At 43.9% G+C, this 19,762-nt stretch overlaps 1 protein-coding gene across 2 annotated transcripts in view; it reads right to left on the reverse strand.

Annotated features, from left to right (window-relative positions):
• Window positions 1-19,762, reverse strand: part of rpa1 (replication protein A1) — a 50,436-nt gene that overhangs the window by 7,994 nt on the left and 22,680 nt on the right. Inside the window, exons 13-16 of one of the 2 annotated variants that reach the window (XM_080731439.1) lie at window positions 11,428-11,560; window positions 7,366-7,542; window positions 5,812-5,919; window positions 5,442-5,528 (exon numbers count right to left, since the gene is read on the reverse strand). In XM_080731439.1, the coding sequence (XP_080587565.1) occupies window positions 5,442-5,528; window positions 5,812-5,919; window positions 7,366-7,542; window positions 11,428-11,560 (505 nt within the window). Of the gene's footprint in view, window positions 1-5,441; window positions 5,529-5,811; window positions 5,920-7,365; window positions 7,543-11,427; window positions 11,561-19,762 lie in introns of those variants that run through there. The other variant, XR_013962254.1, reaches the window with a different exon arrangement.

The raw sequence follows: 19,762 nt of genomic DNA on the forward strand, positions 1-19,762 counted from the left end.
TGTGGTTTCTGCTGCTGGGGTCCAAGTAGACCCTGAAAAGACCAAGGCCGTGGAGCAGTATCCTGTCCCCACCAACCTTAAGACTGTACAGCGGTTCTTAGGCATGTCGGGCTGGTATCACCGGTTCGTGCCCAACTTTTCCCGGATAGCAGAACCCCTTAACAATCTGAAGAGGAAAGGTGTCAAGTTCAAGTGGACGGAGGAGTGTCAAAGAGCCTTTGAGATCCTTAAAACCCATCTTGTGTCATCACCCATTCTAGGACATCCGAACTTTGAGCTGCCCTTCATCGTCTATACAGACGCCAGTGATGTGGGGTTGGGTGCAGTTCTGGTGCAACAGACAGGATTGGGATCGGAGGAAGTTCTTGCCTATGCAAGCCGGAGCCTAAACAAGGCAGAGAGGAACTACTCTACGACTGAGCAGGAGTGTTTGGCTGTGGTGTGGGCCCTAGAGAAATGGAGATACTACCTGGAGGGGAGATTTTTCACCATCGTGACGGATCATTCTTCTCTGGTGTGGGTCTTGAAATCTCAACGGACCACCTCACGCCTCATGCGTTGGGCTCTGAAGCTCCAAGAGTTCAGCTTTGCTGTAGAGTACCGGAAGGGCAAGTACAACGTTGTTCCTGATGCCCTGTCCCGATCTCCTGGGGAAATACCTTACACCGTATCACCCACCTGTGCCATCATGCAACCATCGCAGAAGGAGGCGGTAAAGGAGATCCCTATCTCGGATGATGAAATCTGGAAGGCGCAGCAGGGTGATGTAGAAATACAAGAACTGTACCAGAGAATAATGGAGGAAGGGGAGGTCAAGGTTAACGAGACAACTTTCTTTACTATCTTGGAAGATAAAGTGTACAGACTGGTTACACTTCCTTATAAGAGCTCGTATCAAGTCTACGTTCCGGCTATACTACGACCAGAGCTGCTTCGCCAGGTCCATGAGGACACCTTAGCCGGTCACCTTGGGAGATTTAAGACTTACAAGAGGTTGCAGTCTCTCGCCTTCTGGCCAACCATGAATCGAGATGTTCGAGAGTTCGTTCAGGACTGCGAAACGTGCCAGAGGTACAAGCCAGAATGCCGAAAGGTGGCCGGAATGCTACAGCAGACTATCGTCCACAGGCCGTGGGAAATGCTGGGCGTAGATCTTATGGGGCCCTTTCCCCGAAGTACCGCAGGTAACCTCTACTTGTTGGTCTTTGTAGACTACTATTCTCGGTGGGTGGAGTTATTTCCCTTGAAGAAGGCCACAGCCGAAATAGTGTCTAAGTTCTTTACGCAGGAAATCTTGACTCGCTGGGGGGTTCCTGATTTTCTTCTTTCTGACCAAGGGTCTCAGTTTGTCTCAGCAGTATTCAATGCCACCTGCAAGAGCTGGAATGTAGGACACAAGATGACTACTGCTTACCATCCGCAGACAAACCTCACAGAGAGGATAAATCGAACCCTGAAGGTTATGATTGCTTCTTATGTTGGGGACAATCATAAAGCCTGGGACAAGAACCTGCCTGACTTCCGCTTCGCTATAAACTCTGCAGTCCATGAATCCACAGGTGTGACACCTGCGGACCTGAATCTGGGCAGGGGGTTGCGAGGACCACTGGAGGTTCTGTTATTGCCCCGGAATATGGATCCGGATTGCCCTGCTTACCCCAAGACAGCAGAACTGTCCAACATGAGGGAGTTTGTGGAGGAGAACCTGATCAAGGGACGAAGGAGGCAGAAGAGAAACTATGACCGGAAACACCGTGACATAGCGTTCAAGGACAATGCCAGGGTCTGGTTGCGTACCCACCCTTACTCAAAGAAGGAAACCGCCTTTGCTGCTAAATTAGCACCTAGGTGGCATGGTCCTTACAGGGTCATTCAGAAAATGGGCCCTGTTAATGTGGAAATCGTGAGAGAGGAGGATGGAGAAGGAAGGAAAACTGTGCACGTTTCAAGACTGAAACCCTGTTACCCCACCGCAGAAGAGGTGGAGGCAAGGGAACGACAGCGAGTTTGTGAGATCTTTGAAGAGGACAGCGACTCAGAAGATTTTCTAGGGTTTCCGGATTCCCAAGAAGCCACTTGCCCCAAAAAGGAGGAGGAGAAGGCTCAGCGCCAGCGGATTCTTAAAATCTTTAACGAGGAAAGTGACACAGAAGAGTTCCTGGGCTTTCCAGAGTCCCAAGAAGTCACTTGCCTCAAAAAGGAGGAGGAGAAAGTTCAATATCAGCGTATCCTCAACATATTTGAAGAGGACAGCGAGTCGGAGGAGTTCCTAGGATTCCCAGAGGAGAGCTCAGAGTTGACGTCTCCCCGTAGCCGTCTTTTTTCAAGGGGGGGGGAATGTGACGATTAGCGGAGAATCGCCACTTCAAGTTCAACGTCATTACGCTGCGAGCCGCACACGCCGCTCCGACCACTTTTATGAATGAACTGTGACGTCACTCAGGCTGCTGAGAGTCTGCAGGCGAGGAGACAGCTCGGAGCCACGGAGAGGGACGCCACGTCCATTGTTGCTGCGCTGCCCACGTTTGTTGTGTTTGTAGCTCGTACAGTGTTTATCGTATATCGGCGATCACCTCGTTTTCACCGGAGGAAGGAGTTCTTGGAGGATCGCGCAGGGAGGATGCATCTGCTGTGACCTACAGTAAACCCTCAGCGGAGCGTGGATGCTCACCAAGTTCAACAACAAACTTCCGTTCCTGGCCGTGAGTACAGGTCTGACCGTGCGGAGCGAATACAAACAAGGAGACGGCTTTCACTGTACAACTGCGTGCGTACGGACGTGCGGTGCAATACAAACAAGGAGATTCCATTGTACACTGCGTGCGTGCTGACGTGCGGTGCGAATACACACAAGGAGACTGCTTCCATTGTACACTGCGTGCGTGCGGACGTGCGGGCCTTAACATTGGAGTGGGGTTTGGGGACGTGAACTGTCGGGTTGTATGCGAACTGTGATGCGCGACGCTATGGTGAAACGTGACTGTGAACTGAACTGTGAATACGTGAACTGACCTGTGAATAGGCCTATGTGAATGGAACTTTCAATATAACTTACCTTTTGAACTGCAAGTTATTGTGTTGTGTCCGTTATTGCGTGTTGTTTAATGAACGAACCCCTGTATTCCCAGAGGTTGTGTATATGTGAGAGTGCCTACTACCCTCCATATAGCAGCTTTGTGTAATGGTTTTGGCCATTTTGTCAGGTTAACTCCCTGGCTGGCACCCCAAACATTTTACTATTCGGCCTAAACCGTTACAGTGTGGACGTGTTAGGCATCCCATGTGTCAACAACCTGCATGGTTGTGGTTGCGACCGTCAGGTCGCAAGTTACTATGAAAACCTCCACAGGCTGTCTGTCAGTCCCTCCGTCTGTCCGTCACGTCACACTTTTGGCCTTATCTCCGGCACCGTTGCCCCTATCCATGCCAACCCACGGCCAATTTGTGTAAACATGCGACCTGACGGTCGCTTATCTCCCGATTAGGGAGTCTTACAGGCTTTAAGTGGGTAAGTGTGCCACGACTGATTGTGTACGATAATTACACTTGAAAAGGGCACAGGGCCTTTTTTATGTTCTATGAAGCATTTATCAAACGGGACAGAGGAGACATAGGGTAGCCTGTGAATTGTCACTTTTCATTCTCAACCGAGTAATTCACAGAAGCTCTCGTGATGCTCTGCTTTCAGGTGTATAAAGTTCCTTTACACCTTGCAGGCAGTCATCCACTCACAGATACACCCTATACTGCAGCGCAACGACAGAGTTCATTCAGTTATTCGTGTTTGTCACAATTTCCCAGAAAGATAGGATTTGTATGGCTATAACAATAAGAATCAGCTCACAATTTGCAATTCAATCAACTGACAATTATTATAACAAATTATACAAATAAATAAATACATAGCTAATTAAAACAAAGGTCCACACAATGTAGGTCCAAACAAGTGACTTGTCAGACTGAGAACTTTAATCCAGGCGATAGTCTCGTCTTCACAGAACATCAGGGACACATGCAGGGTCACCTTCATATCTGCTGACAGTGACTTAGTGTCCCAATTACATTACATGGAGATAATTGCGTTATACATCTTGCATGAACGGGAGTGAATTAAAAATGCAGAGCATAATTTCCCCAAACATCCTCGTAAACTTCGTTAGACGGATCCTGTCAAAACACCAATGCCGCAACAGAATTGATAGGCGTCATTAACTACTACTAATGCTTTCCCCTCTATAGGACACATACTGACTCGTTGTGGTTCCTCTACGATATCCCTACAAGTAGCTGAGATGAACCGCTCCATAATAGAACCTCCACTACCAAACACAGGGTTCCCACACATTCTTTACCAATTAATTTCCAAAACCTTTCCAGAATATTTAACCCAATTTCCAGGACTATAAAACAATAATTCAGCTCAATAACGAGTCGCTTACTCCTATGCGCAATGCCCAAAGACAGGTAGTGTATGCCAGTGGTTCTCAACCTTTTCAGGCCGTGACCACCGAAATAATCATATTTGAACTGGGGACCCCGGCACCCTGACGAGCACTAAGAGTTGACGAATTTTGTATAACACCGTTTTATTGTGAAAGTAGCCGATCTACATGCTCACAACGCCTCGCAACCCGAGGCGTACTGGAACTTTTCAAGTACTGGAAAAATATTTTTCTAATTTCAAAATATTTCCAGGAATTTCATGACCGTGGGAACCCTGCAAACAAGCAAAAAGGGAAAGGCTGAGAATGGGGGGAAAAAAAATATGTTTGGGTGAGAAGGGTGCAGGTGTCTGCAAGGCATATGGATTTTTGGGGGTGACAGCCACTACCTCCTTGTAGCGGTGCCACAGGCATTCAGGATGCTTGAGTTGAATGAGACACAGACACACACACACACACACACATAGTGGGATACTGTGTGTGTTGGTTGGTGGCGGATGCAGCCGTTGGCTCAACTCCAGACCTCCTGCTCAGAATCCCAGCCCAATCAATTCCTTTTTTATGCTCTTCCCTCAAAAACAAGCCTCTGCCTGTGTAGCCTACAGGAAATAGTGACCGCAACTAATCTGTGTGCGCACCTTTTTGCAAAGCTGAAAATGAGTGGTAACAGGCAAACAGTCTTTTTTCCCCCTTTTTGCCTGGTCTAACTGCTTTGTAAATCAAAATGAGGCACACTATTTGTTTTGTTAAATATAGAGCGAATGGAAACTCTATATAATGGGTCACACATGTAGAGCTCAAACATTTGAGTATATAGGATCTTTTTATACATGTTCCAGAAGCTGTACGAATCTAGTTCAATGAACGAAGGTGGCTCTGGACAGATGCATCTACCGTACCATACATGCACTTGGCTTCAATAAAGGATGGCATTGTTCCAATTATCACTCACCAAGTCATATTATAGTTATAGGAAGGTAACAGCCCTACTTTACTTACATTATACGTTTCCATCTTGACTCTGCTGCGGAAGATAAAGGTATTGAAATTGGCTTGCTGGAAGACTTCATCAAAGGCAGTTTCATTCTGGAAAAATAAGATAAACATTGGATGAACTCAACTTCACAACTATTTCTATTCAAATGCAAGGTTCATTTGGGTTCAGAATACAAAAGAAACCTGTGGTACTCAATTAAAACCAGCTTAGCCCTGAAGTTACACTGGAATAAACGGCCCCTATGATTATTTTATTAAGTTGTATGGAAATACCGACCACAGGAAAAACAGCACAACCGTATTTAGACTGTTTTGTTGTTGGTGGCGGGCCATTTCCTGTGGACAGCCTTTAACACAGGCAAAGGAGACTCACCGAATCCCTGAGCTGCCCCAGGTAAGTAGCATTCTGGCCCAGAATGGCCTCCGCACTTTCTTGAAAGCATGTCACCCACTGGTTGTCCGCATAGTCTGCAATGTTGGCCTGCCAGAGAAAACGCATGCCACAAATGAGTGGCAAGTTAAGTCAAAGGCACTTATCACAGTTTAATCTTTTAGTTCACACTCTGACATGTCATTATTGGCTTGATGCAGTAGCTACTCAATGCATAAATATGACACACATGCATGTGTGTGAGTGCGTACAATATGTATATGTTAGCTTGTATCTTGTTGGCATTTGACAAGCATGCATACAAATCTAACAGAAGGCCAAGGTTGCACTTGTTATGCATAAAGCGCAAGCAAGTTCACAGCTTACGTTACTACTTGTGAAGAATTGCAATATGCTGACTGTAGAGAGGTACAAAAACAATCGAAAAGCCTCTTATTTCAGACGTAATATGCAATAGCTTCCGACCTCTGCTGACTAAATTAGTTTTAGCATTTAATGCCGATAGGTTTTTCTTTTTTTTCTGGCTGCAGACTAGCAGAGCAAAAGGAGAATGCATATGTGCTCATTGCTAGACATCTGCTTAACACTTATGTTGCAATGATTTTTTCCGGCCAATGTCCCGCGTTGCCATGGTTACCATAGACTTCCATGTAATTGTGCAAGTGTGTAAAAAGTGCACGCCCATGCCTAGATGATGCACCACGTGTGTAGATGCTGTTCACAGCTTTCAAACAAAAAAATCCGCTTGGAAATCCGTGCAGGCATTCATGATTTATCAGCCATTATGTTTTCTACAGATGTAAACAAACATGGCTGCCATGTTTGAAAGAATGGGTTGGTGTGGGGGTTAAACATGCAATTTCGCGATCGCGATCATGCCTAATACATTTCTGGAGGTCCAAAAAAAAAATTTGAAAAAAAATTTTTTGAAATTTTTTTTTTTTTTTTTTTTTTTCAAAAACGGCCCAAACTCGGGAAACTCGGGGTTGGCACAGCACTAGTACCAATACAAACTCGGGAAACTCGGGGTTGGCACCATATGTGTTAAGATGAATACAAAATATAGCAGCAATTACCAGTAAGATCTTAACAAAAATAATGGATTCAATATTTGGATTTATCCAATTACACAATTCCAACAAGCGAGGGCAATAAGCTTCCAAATTAAAGTCTTTAAATAGGAACTGAAGAGCAAACAGGGACAGCAATGACCTATGGGGAGAGGGCCACCGAAAGAGGTGCTGGAATCCTGAGAGATAGATGAGGAAAGGAGGAGCAGTGGAGAAATGTGGTGGGAAGGGGAGACAGTGTGAAAGACAGGGTAATGAGTAGCACTACATAAGTCACCCTGAGGATGACACCCATAGCCTCAGCGGAAAGGTCTTCTGAGGACGTGGCAGGCTGAACGGAGGACTCTGTGTGTGTGTGTGTGTGTGTGTGTGTGTGTGTGTGTGTGTGTGTGTGTGTGTGTGTGAGTGAAACTGTTGAAATAGAGTCAGACAGAGGCTTTAGGGCAGCCAGTGCTGAGCGACTCACAGAAAGGATGAGCCGGTACTTGTAGTTGGGGAATTCTTTGTCGCACTTCTCACAGCGGAACATGCCGTTCTGCTGGTCCACCACCTTCTTGTTGCAGTCCTGGCTGGGGCAGGCCTGGTACAGGCAGTTTTCCTTCTTCAGGTACACTATGGTGGCAGTGCAGCTGAAGTAGTCGGGCTAGAACAGAAAATACAAACAATCTAAAACAGTGGTTCTCAACCCCAGGGGGGTCCCCAAATTATTTTTGTCATTTTTACCTCTAAAATGACAAATGAAATATTGGTAAAATTGTCAAATATTAGAGGGTGAAAAATGGCCAATAACACCTCGCAACACGAGGCGTTTTGAGCATGTAGATCGGCTATTTTTCACAATAGAACCATATTATATGAAATGTAATGCCTCAACTCTTAGTGCTCGTCAGGGTGGGGGGTCCCCAGTTAAAATATGATTATTTTGGGGGTCGCGGCCTGAAAAGGTTGAGAACCAATGATCTAAAACACTAAAATCTCAGACAACGTATTGTAAACCGCCTGTTACTGCTTGGAGTATGTACTCTATTTATTGTGGCCAACTCTTCAGCGTTTTTTTGGAAGGCCATCCATTGAGCTTTGTGCAGTTGTAAATAGAACCAAGGGCAAGGTCACAACAAGGATGAGACAACCTTTTGATGAGGCAGAATATATTCTGCTTCACGCTGTATTCAAATAATTCAAAAGCAGTGGATGCTCAAAGGCAACGTAGCAACACCTTTGGAATAGGCAAAGTGTATAACCCCTCCATGGCATATACAAAGCCTCTTTGGAAATCACCCCTCGCTGGTATGAGGAAAACATAAAAACAGCTGACATGAATTTCAGAGGCTGAAAAACAACAGTTGAATATAAAGAGAGATGTTTTGTGAAGGAGAGGACTCACTAAGTCACAACACTTTTCTTCCCAAGGCAGGCCTTCCTCTCAGCACCACTATCCAGGTGTCAAAGGCCCCGACACAATAGAAGGTTTCACCCCAGCACTGGCTGTAGGTACAGAGTGGAGACTACAGCCCTGCAAGCTGAGAAGCAGGCCAAAGGCTCAGCGTTGAGGGTCAGCGAACAGGGCAACAGGCCATGGAGCCAGGGCAAAGCAGCAGAATTCATCAAACAATCATCCCTGTCACCCTATGAATCCTAAAATATGTTGACACTGCTGAAGTGCTGAAGGCCAAAGGCAAATCTGTAATGAGTTTATCCACAGAGCACAATGGCCAGATGTGATTTGCTGATATATAGTACATCGGCCTACTGTGGGATAAACAAGCAGATTTTCTTTCTTCTTTTTTAATCATGTTGTCCAGTTGTGTGTTCACCTATAAATAGTCTCACTTTAAAACCTAGCAGGAGTCAGGAATGGGACATTTGGCCAAGTAGTTAATTGAGAATTTTGTTTAAGGAAGATGATTCCTCTCTAGATTACAATATCTAGCAGGGAGCCTCAGGCAAGCCTTGACTTCTAAGATTTTAAAAGGAACTAAATAGGAAAATGTAAAAAATAAAATAAAGGGAACATTTCCCAACAGTAGTGAAAACTCCACATGCTAATGCTGACCATTGTGTTTGCAAGCGAAGGATTTTTTTGACCCCAATTAACTTCACACCCGGGACAATTGATATTCCATGTCACTTTGGATGAATAAATGCCTTTAGGAAATGGTGAATGACAGTGGCCAAATTAAACTCATCCCAATTGCACACATGGAGCTTGACCTACCACCAACAACCCAGACATGCACCTCAGAAGCCTGCTTATAAGAGTGCTAATTAGTCGAGTAAATACCACTTCAATTAGTGTGTAACTCAGTGTACAATAGTGCCAAGAGAAGTGTTTTTCTGTCAAAGGCTCTTTCTACACGCGGTGTCGAGTCCACAAGATACGGTAGCCGCTCACTGTCAGGGGGGGAGGAGGGGGGGCAAGCACAATGTGGAAGATTTGAGTTTGTGAGACAGAGACTTTGTGACAAGGACAATTAATTGTGGCAGACAGGGTGAGGGTCCTTCAAGAGGCCTGACCCCTCGCCACTGCGTGTCGAGCGTCTGTGCAGGCTGAGCGCAAACCGAGTTTGGCTCCTTTGTCAGCCTCAGCCCCCATCAAGCTACAGGCTGAAGTGGTGCAAGAGACACTGTGGCACTGTGGGGTCAAACTTTACCCCCTCCACCGCAGGGATCTAATTGCAGGAGAAAGCTATGTAACCAACAGGGGGAGATAATGGTTACCAGTTGAACTGAAGGTCTCCCTTCCTAACTTAGACTTACGGAACCATTGCTGTATTGACTTTGACCTCTAAGGATCAATTGCTGTATTGACTTTGACCTCTAAGGACCTTCCAGGAAGAGTGCTCATGTGCGCCTTGCGGTGACACGCTTCCTAGTTTCTTCTTTTTTCGCACTGATTTTTGACACTGCACTATTAGGTTGTTAGTGTTGGTAGTTTCTGAGTATTTTTGCTTTGTTTAACAATGACAGTGATATACTTGTTTGCACTAACTAGCATTGACTGCTATGGTCTCTTTTGCAAGACACTTTATGTATATATACTTATATATTATTCGCCCCCTCTATTGATGCACCTTCTCCTTATTGGTACTGTACTGCTCTTGTCTTTGTTTTGTTTTTTTCCCTCTTATCTATCTTTCTTACGTCTCTGTAACTTTGTAAATAACTGTATACTGCTGTGCTACTACTGGACAACTAAATTTCCCCCTTGGGATAATAAAGGTATCTATCTATCTATCTATCTATCTAGGAGATTGAGAGCTAGCTGGTGCAACAGAAATGGCATTGTCAGCCTACTATTTATGGTAGGATACCCAAAGCACCAATAGTGGCATACAGAAGTGCAATGATGCAGACTATCTATGACTGGAGGACCCTGCAGCTGTGTGGCTGGAGTTGAGATAATGATGAGAGCAGCAGAAGTAGGACAGGGCCACTTATAGCCGGGGGGCAAGACACACACACACACAGCTGAACTACTGATCCAATAACTCCTGCAATTCCTCACAATCCTTCACACCGAAACACAGGATTTCGCCCCCAAACTGACAGTCGTAGGTCTGTGTTGCTGTTGTGTTCACTGTGGTACATTCATACACCCCATTTAACATGTTTTGAGAGAAAAAAAAAGGAGCTTTATTTGCATCTGCCATTTCCAAATCCTCTGTCCTGTTATCTTTCACGCCACTCGCTCACACTTACGACAGCATTCACAGCACGGGTGCTCTAAGCAATTTTTGTTAGAATTCCTCCCTTTACTTTGAGTCCAACTGAACGCCATATCCTCGCTTTATTCGAATTCCACAATTTTCAGGGTACAATCATTATTCCAGTTATGTGCATATTAAATTGTGTTAAATTATGCGAGCCAAGATCTCAAAAGAGCTCGATTATCCCCATACTGGAAATTAGGAACATTATCTGAGCCAATCTACCATGAAAAGTGTGGGGGGAGGGGGATTACAAAACGCATATTGCTTTACTTATCAGAGGGGGCAATCATTTCATTACAGTACGCAAAGAATAGAGCCCACATTATTTTCCCAATCAATATCAAGAGATAAATGTGACTTTCACCTGAAATATATAACTAGGCTGGGGAGTGGACACCCACTATGGCAGTGATTAATGAGCAAGGGCAGATCAGATACGCTTTTAAAAACAAGTTTAGCGTCCTCTGTAGCACGCTCCTTTAATATGAGCCACAGAGATTATAAAGATTCATCACTGTGACTGGCAGCTATGGGGATCCTTGGACACCGGCTGGAAGGGACGAGAGGAGAGAGACTTAACGTGCATCAGTAATATACCATACATGTACAGTATTTGATAACACGGGCAGTGTGTCTGTAAGCCACATCAGAGTTATTGCTTGAAATTCAACGTGGGCCTTCCAGTTCACCCTTGAATCGCTTGAAAGAATCACCCTTGAATAACAATACATCTGCGGCCATCGTATCTTGAATGTTTGATGTGCATGTCAAGGTAAAGCCTGTCGAGCTATGCAAGAGCGCGTGTGCTGCGCGCGTACCTTGTCTCCGTGTCCCAGGTGCTCCGTCTTGACGTCAGCCAGTGTCTTCCAGTTAGTGTTTGCACCTCCTCCTCCAGGTCCTCTCGACTCAGTGAGAGACTGTCCATCAACGGCGTGACCCTCCTTGTCATACCTGCAGGCACACAAAGAGAAAAGCTCAGCTGTCAGTGCAGAGTCAACCTCATCAATCAAAGTGAGCCAAATATGTTTTTTGAGGGTTGCTGAGGCATCATCATTCATTACGTACAAGTAACTGAAACGCAATGTAGGACAAAAGCAAACAAAACTAAAAAACATCTTGTCTCATTACAGTTAGCCTAAAAAAAAAGGTCCTGTCCTGTGTAGCCACTTCTGACTGTGAAATGCACTTTAGGCCCTATACTACACAAACTTTAGAAGGCAATCGTAGCCAGTCAGGAGGGAATATGGGAAAAGGGACAGATCCATGTTGATGACATGACTTTAGAGATACTGTGTACCACTTTGTGTGATTTTAGGCCAAAATCTGTAGGAGCACTGGAGCAGTGTCCATAAATCAGCCTGATGGTGGTGCTAGAAGAGGGCCATGTGAGAAATGGATAGGGGCAAAGGTGCTGGAGATAAGAGTAGGGCAAAAGTGTGACATGACGGACAGACAGCCGGTGGTTTTTATGTACACCAAATCTCTTCACAAAATATATATCCCCACTTCACTGTACGTGGTCCGAGAGAGCCAATACCGTTTACTAATCTGTTAGCCTTAAGGCAGGGTGGTGGTGTATTCTGTAAGTTATAAGGCAGTGTGTTGTTGTTGATGGCGGGATTGGAAATACAAGGAGAGCAGGACTTGCTCCTGAAGGCATGACTAATTGAAAATATCCCCATTAATGGTCCAGGCTGCAACAAGCATGCTGCCAATTCCCAGTCCTACTGACAAATGTGAGCAATTCTTTCCGGTGGCACCTATTCACTCACTGCTTTATTTTTTAATTGTGTGAGAGTGCAGTCGAGGTACTGGAAAAAAAGCAAAGATCCAGAAAAATCAAATTGAACGTTTTTCTTGGATTAACACCATTGCACACATTTTAACGAGAACAAAAATGTGAATACACTACAGTTAATAAATCACTCTCTAAAGTAAACAGACTCCCAAGTTAATAGGTTCTGCATGATTACTTTTTTATGCCATCTGATGAGAGTATAGGGATGGGACGATACACGATATTATCGGTTATCGTGATAAAAAAAAAACAATCATGATAATCGTATCGTGGAGATTTAATTTATCGTGATATCGTCCTCCGTCATGCACTCGGATCAATCAACCTTTTATTTGCCGAGCTGCATATCTGGTACCACTTAAACCCTCTATAATTGGTAAAAGGTACTTATAATATACGTACTCCATACTCTTTTTTTCACGCTTTCCAATTTTTTGCCAAAAAATAGCCGATCTACAAGCTCACAACGCGTCACAGGATCGCCCCATCCCTAGATGAGAGACGACTTACAGTAGGACTGTGCACCCAGGCTACCCTAGCCTAGTGACTGATTATCTGGACTATAAACATGCTCAGGGAAGAGAAATAGCAGGGTAGACACAGTGGTCCTGGCGAGAGAGACAAAAGGACAAATTGGAGCTGGCAGAAAGAAAGAAAAAAAAATGTGCAGGGGGTTGACTGACAGGCAGCCAGGCAGGCAGATCCCAGCTCTGATCAACGTGGCTGAAGTGAGACCAACCAACTGTGGAAGCACCACAAGAGAGACAGGGGGGAGGAGCAGACGCATGTACACATGTGCAGCACGCCACAAACCATCACATGTCAGAGTGTGTCAACAATCAAAGGCAGGAGGAGCGTGGGAGGAGGGGGAACATGAGGACATGACGGAAAGGGACAGTGGTTCTCAAAACCACTTCATGTCAAGGAGCCCCCAAATTGATATGTATTTGGACACTGATCCCCATCTTTAAAGTGTGTGCCAGTGACCCCCATATAAGATTTGTGTAAAATAATAATAATAATACTAAATTATTCAAAGATTTTCTTTTGACTAATGGTAACAAAGTCCATTTACAATGATGGACACAATTGAGTCAGCAAACACAGCCTTGACATTTAGTTGATTTTTTTTTATATTTTTATCCCACGTTTTTTGCAACCCATTTTCTCACCTAGTGCCAACTACCTAACCTGTAGTCCTGGTTTCCGCTCTCCCCCTGCCGCGCCAGGGGAATTGGGGAGCACCTGGCTGGCTAGGGGGAGTATAGAAACCAGGACTACTGCATGTTTTTGTGAGGGCATCTACCCTACATTTAGCAGATTTCCTTTTTTTTTTTTACAACTGATATTGGCAACTAAGTCTGTTTTGGGTGTGTGACACTGGTGCACGTCAAAGTATAAATCAGGCTGCATAGACTGCATACCACTCTGGTAAGGACCTAATCACAGCATCATGTGTTTGAAACCAGCACTCATCTGATAAATCAGTGTCACCAAGACACCGATGTGCTGGGGCCATCCATAGTGGACATAAGTAACATGGAGTGAGTGATCGGTGAGTGCCGGAGGATAACAGTGTCAAGAGCAGAGCAGCAGAATGGCAAGAGGTCCAGCTGACACAGAAGTGACTGTCTAGTTAACAGAACGCAAAGCCAAGGAGGGCAACAGGACCATCTCCAAATGTGCTGTTGCCATCTAATGGTCAACCTTTGTGGTGCACAAGACGTAGAGTGACATGGTCACAGAACGGTTAGTCCTGTGGTCCTTATGAGACAAACATTGGTTTAGAGTGGCAAAGGAACAGAAATGAATTAAGTCATTTTCAGGGAACTGTAGATAAACAAGTACATTTGAATTAAATATAAATTTAAATTAAATACAGAGTATATTATTTATATATTAGCACATTAATCCAATTAAAGTGATCATTCAGGAGGAAAATGCAAATAGAAATGTAATTAATCTCAACATTAAGCAAAACTTTAAGCATATTAAATAATAAACAAATAAATGTAACTATAAATAAGTGAAAGACTCATTAAAACATTTAGCAGCAGTCCAGTAGGAAGGGCGAGTTCAAGTTTGCACACCTGGTAACCTAAGGATCTATACAAGGGACCAACATTTTTATATCACATGGTAAGTGCTGCATTGCGCAGCATTCTTGTTTGAGGAAATTAAAACAGCTTTCCTTCTCGCCAAGATGAATTAGTCTGACATTAGCCTGTTCAAAGAGGAGGACGATTTGGCATTGGGGGGCGGATTCAAACCTCCCGCAAAAATCCAGCGCCGAGATCCTATTGGTTCACCGATCCCCACCCTCCCCCCCACCCCCCTCCGCTCACCGCCTCACCCCTCCTCCCCAGTGCACTCCGTCAGCATTTAGGCTCCGGTGGGAAGCAATTGAAACTAGTTCCTCCTCATTCTAATGTTTACACAACTTGGGACCTTAGTTTAGTTCAAACCACAAAGCTGGGTTTGAAAAAGCGCTTTCTCACAAGTGGATCACTACCAACTCAGCGTCTTTCAACTGTAAGTATTTCGTTATTTTCTGTGTTTAGTGTGCACATTGCATAACAGTACTAGTGTTGCAGTTGAATAAAGTTAGCCTAGCACAGCTAAACTATCCACCCATGATGTTAACAAAAGACAGAAATATATACTCACGCAGTTAACTGCAGTGTGTGATTTAGTATGACTATGCCAGGTTAGCACTGTAGTGCTCTAGTTACAAATATTAATCTGACGATATTTCAACTAGAGATTATAAACAACACGTTACATCAATAGCTTGAATCCCAAAAAACTGGAGTTAATTAAGGGAATGTTTCATGACGGTAAGGCAAAGATTTTATCCTTCTCTGAAACTAAACTTGATGACTCGTTTACGGATGCTAGCATTGAAATTGCCAACTATACTGTAATCAGGAATGATAGAAACAGGTATGGAGGCGGAGTTTGCATGTATGTACACAATGATGTCAATTTTGTCCCCCGTCCAGACTTACACCACAGTTCACTTGAAACTGTATGGATTGAGGTAATCTTTGAACATGCCAAAAACATACTAATATGCGCTGTCTATAGACCACCTGATCAGAATGATTTCTTTGAGCTGTTTGATGAGAGCTTAGCAAAGGTGGACGGTACCGAGTGTCACATTTTGGGCGACTGGAATGTGGACATTTTGCGTAAAGACGCACCCATGTTCAAGTCCTTTGATGGGTTATGCAAGCAATACAGCCTCACTCAGCTTGTCACAGTACCCACCAGGGTGACAGAGCACTCTCAAACCCTCATAGATCTCGTCGTAACCACTGACAAGTCCAAAGTCACCGCTAGCGGGGCTATTGTATGCGGTCTTAGTGATCATTATATGATCTACTCTACCCGAAAAATACACAAACCCAAAGCTAGTGGCCACAGAACTGTCGTTGCTAGAAGCCTGAAGAACTACTCCAGTGAGGCTTTTAATCTCAAACTAGCGGGTGTAGACTTTTCCCCAGAGCTGCAGTGTACAGATGTCGAGGAAGCATGGTACGGTTTTAAAACCAAATTGACCGATGCTCTAGACGACGTGGCCCCCTTGAATACCACCAGGGTTAAAGCCCGCCAAGAGCCATGGTATAACTCAGATATTGCAGAATCAGCTAGACTCAGAGACAAAAAATACGATGAAAAACGAAAGTGCTGCAAAAAGCTCAAGAAAAAATTCAACCATGACCTCAAAAAACACATTGAGCATCTTACTGCTCAATGCAAGAGACTTAGAAACCAGACAACCGCCCTAGTTAGATCCGCCAAAAAAAACTACATCGACGACAAAATCGATGAATACAAAAACAACCCACGAGACCTATGGAAGTTGCTTAACAACCAATTAGGCTTAAAATCAAAAACCATATGCCACAACATAAACATCAAAACGGACGCCGCTCTCATTTCTGACAAAGGTGAAGTGGCTACCCATTTTAACAAAACCTTTACCACCACAGCCCGTTCACTGGTCAAAAGACTGGTCGCCCCATCTGGGCGGTATGGTGAAGAATTTGTTAATACATTCTACAAAAAACTGGGCGTCAGTAAAGACAGCTTTAAACTTTCCACAGTGACAACTGATGAAGTGTTTAAAAAATTGAGCGCCCTACCTCAACACAAGGCCACTGGCCTTGATAAAATCCCAGCTAGATTTCTCAGAGATTCAGCCGCCACCATTGCTCCAATCATTACCCACATAATTAACCTTTCCATCGAACAGGGTCATGTCCCCCAGGACTTCAAACTAGCAAAAGTAACCCCCCTGCATAAAAAAGGTAGCAAACTAGACCCTGGAAACTACCGCCCCGTTTCCATTCTTAGCTCCATATCCAAAGTCATGGAGAAAATAGTCTACGAACAGATTGCAAGATATCTCGATGAGAATAATCTGATTTACGAGTTCCAATCTGGATTCAGAAAATCCCATTCCACTGACACATGCCTTCTCTATTTGACTGACCAAATCAAACGCGAAGCGGATCAGGGCAAGTATAGTGGCATGGTCATGATGGACCTCCAGAAGGCATTTGACACCGTGGATCATGCTATTCTGATTGAGAAACTAAAAGCCATCGGTCTAGACAGCGCAGCAGTGAGCTGGATGCAATCTTACCTGGTGGGGAGGGAACAGGTGGTGGAGATTAACGGTACCCTGTCCCCCCCCCTCCCAGTAAGCTGTGGAGTTCCCCAAGGTAGCATACTGGGACCTCTGTTGTTCCTAATATACGTGAACGACATGGCATCTGCTTGCGACTGCAACCTGTTCCTGTTCGCGGATGACTCGGCTCTCCTAGTGTCGGGCAAGGACCACTTGCAGGTTGAAAAGACACTTAACTCTGAACTGAGTAAGATCTGCACATGGCTTAACGACAACAAATTATCAATTCACCTGGGCAAAACCGAGTCCATCCTCTTTGGATCAAATCATAACCTCAAAAAGGTAGAGAACTTCACAATCAAAGTGGGTGACAAGGTCATAACACGAAAAAACGAAATCTCCTACTTAGGATGTATCCTTGAAGCTAATCTTTCCAGCGAAAAGATGACTTCAAAAGTAATACAAAAAATCAACCAACGAACTCGTTTCCTACAGAGGATCGCCCCAATGGTCAACTTCAACACACTGAAGACCATAGCTGGTGCAATAATCCAGCCCCTCTTTGACTATGGAGTCCACGTATGGTATCGTGACGCCCCACAAGCCCTAAAAACTAAACTCCAAACAGCCCAAAATAAACTAATTAGGGTCCTGCTTAACCTTCCCAATCAGACTCACCTCACCGCTACTCACCAGTTAAGAGTGGGGTGGCTCAGAGTAGATGACAGAGTACAGCAACTTGCAATGGGCCTGTTGTACAAGATACACTACACCACTATGATACCCAAGTACCTGTCAAAATACTTTAAAAACGTTAAGGATGTCCATAATTACAACACCAGAGGCAGTGCCACAGATCACGTTCAACCCAGAGTCAACTCAAAGAAAGGGTCGAACTCGTTCTTCTGCTACACCACAAAAATGTGGAATGCCTTACCGAAGGCCATAAAGGAGTGTGGATCACTAGCATCCTTTAAAATTGCCCTAAAAAACCACTTACAGGCAGCAGCCGTTCACAACTGGTAAAAACCTAGCCCAACCCTACCCTCCCTGCCCCTTCCTTGTATATACTGTACATACTGATTGTTTAGACTTACTGTTACCTGCCCCTTCCTTGTATATATTGTATATACTGTACTTACTGATTGTATAGACCTACTGTTTTTCTTTTTTTCTTTACATATCTACTGCATAGTACTGTGTTCTATTTGTCTGTCATTCAATGTTATATGAGATACTTTAATGGTTTCCTGTTGAAATAAGCTTAGTCTTTTCATGGATCTCCTTTTAGTAGACCTTGTACCAGTGAACTGTACCGTCATGAATCTGTACATTTTCCTATGCAAACTTCTAATAAAGCCTTCAATCAATCAATCAAAAACATAACTTTGGCTCAACAATGCTGCAGCCTGCAGTACAGTACATACACTACAGCTGTGTACGGTATTGCTGCACGACATTTTGTATTTTAGTGCAGTTAAACATCTCGCTGCTCAAACTGGGACAATAGCGTAACTACCGTTATAAATAAAATGCTGTAAACTTAAGCTAAAAGTAAAACGCGATCCAGTAATAATGGGCGAGCGAGGGGGTATCAAACAAGCTACTGTAACACACGCAGAGTTTAATCTGGGAACGGCAACGGTAAAATATAAATGTATCTTTTGTTCTTTTGAATTAGCTACAGAGCTCTGTATCAGTCTTTACTGTGTCAGTCTTTGCTGTATCATGTCTCGTATAGTATTTCCACTGGTGGAAAAGTAGACTAAGTAGACTAACCATTTCACACGTTTTCAAATGTATACAATATTTGAAAATAGCAGATTACAAGCTCACAATACGTTGCTCAAGTAAAGTACGGTACTTGCTTGGCTTTACACCTCTGAATATATCCCCCTTCCCCCACGTAACATGCTTACCCTTACATTCCTTCCTTTTGTCTCTAACTGGTCTTTATCTGTGTGTCAACCCCCACTCCCACTCCAACCCCCACTACAACTTACAAATATGTTAATCCCAATGTTATCATGTTTTTTCTATCATGTGTTCATCAATGTATTCATTTGAACATTATTTTTCATTTTCTTCTCAAGGAGACAACACATTGGAGGAGTCCCTAGTCCCTACTCAGCTCTGCTGCAAACCCAGTCCAGACCTTCAACAATGGGAGTGGAGAGTCACAGCTGGAACGCCAAACAAACATCTTCTCAATCAAAATAATAACAAAATATGCCTTCAACTTGTCACTGTAACAACTACACATACTGAAATATGGTTCAATTAAACATCCGACAAGCTGCTAAAATAAAACTACAAAGGATGTATACATTGAACTGATTGAATATTGTATTACATTCTACAGTCTTCTTTACATTTTACTATTGAGCCAAATAAACGTTTAAATAATATGGAAATGGGAATCCTAATATGTCTTTATTAAATTGAGGGTACCAGTTTAAGAAGACATTTAATCATTTCAATATAATTATATTGTTTTGACATTGGAACTGTACTTGGATCTGTAAAATCGGTTGGCTACTTATTTTGACTCATCTGGTGATGACATGACACTCTTTAATAATCCATGGTATTGGTGTATTTGCATGAAAATCAAGGTGCTAGCAGGCTTGATTGGCCCATATAGCCTATTGTCATACTGTAGGCTATACAGACTATGTACACAATGAATTATTGCGACCGTAGGTCGCACTTACTACAG

Source organism: Nannobrachium achirus, assembly GCF_963921795.1.
Source record: "Nannobrachium achirus genome assembly, chromosome: 8".
Taxonomy (NCBI): Eukaryota; Metazoa; Chordata; class Actinopteri; order Myctophiformes; family Myctophidae; genus Nannobrachium; species Nannobrachium achirus.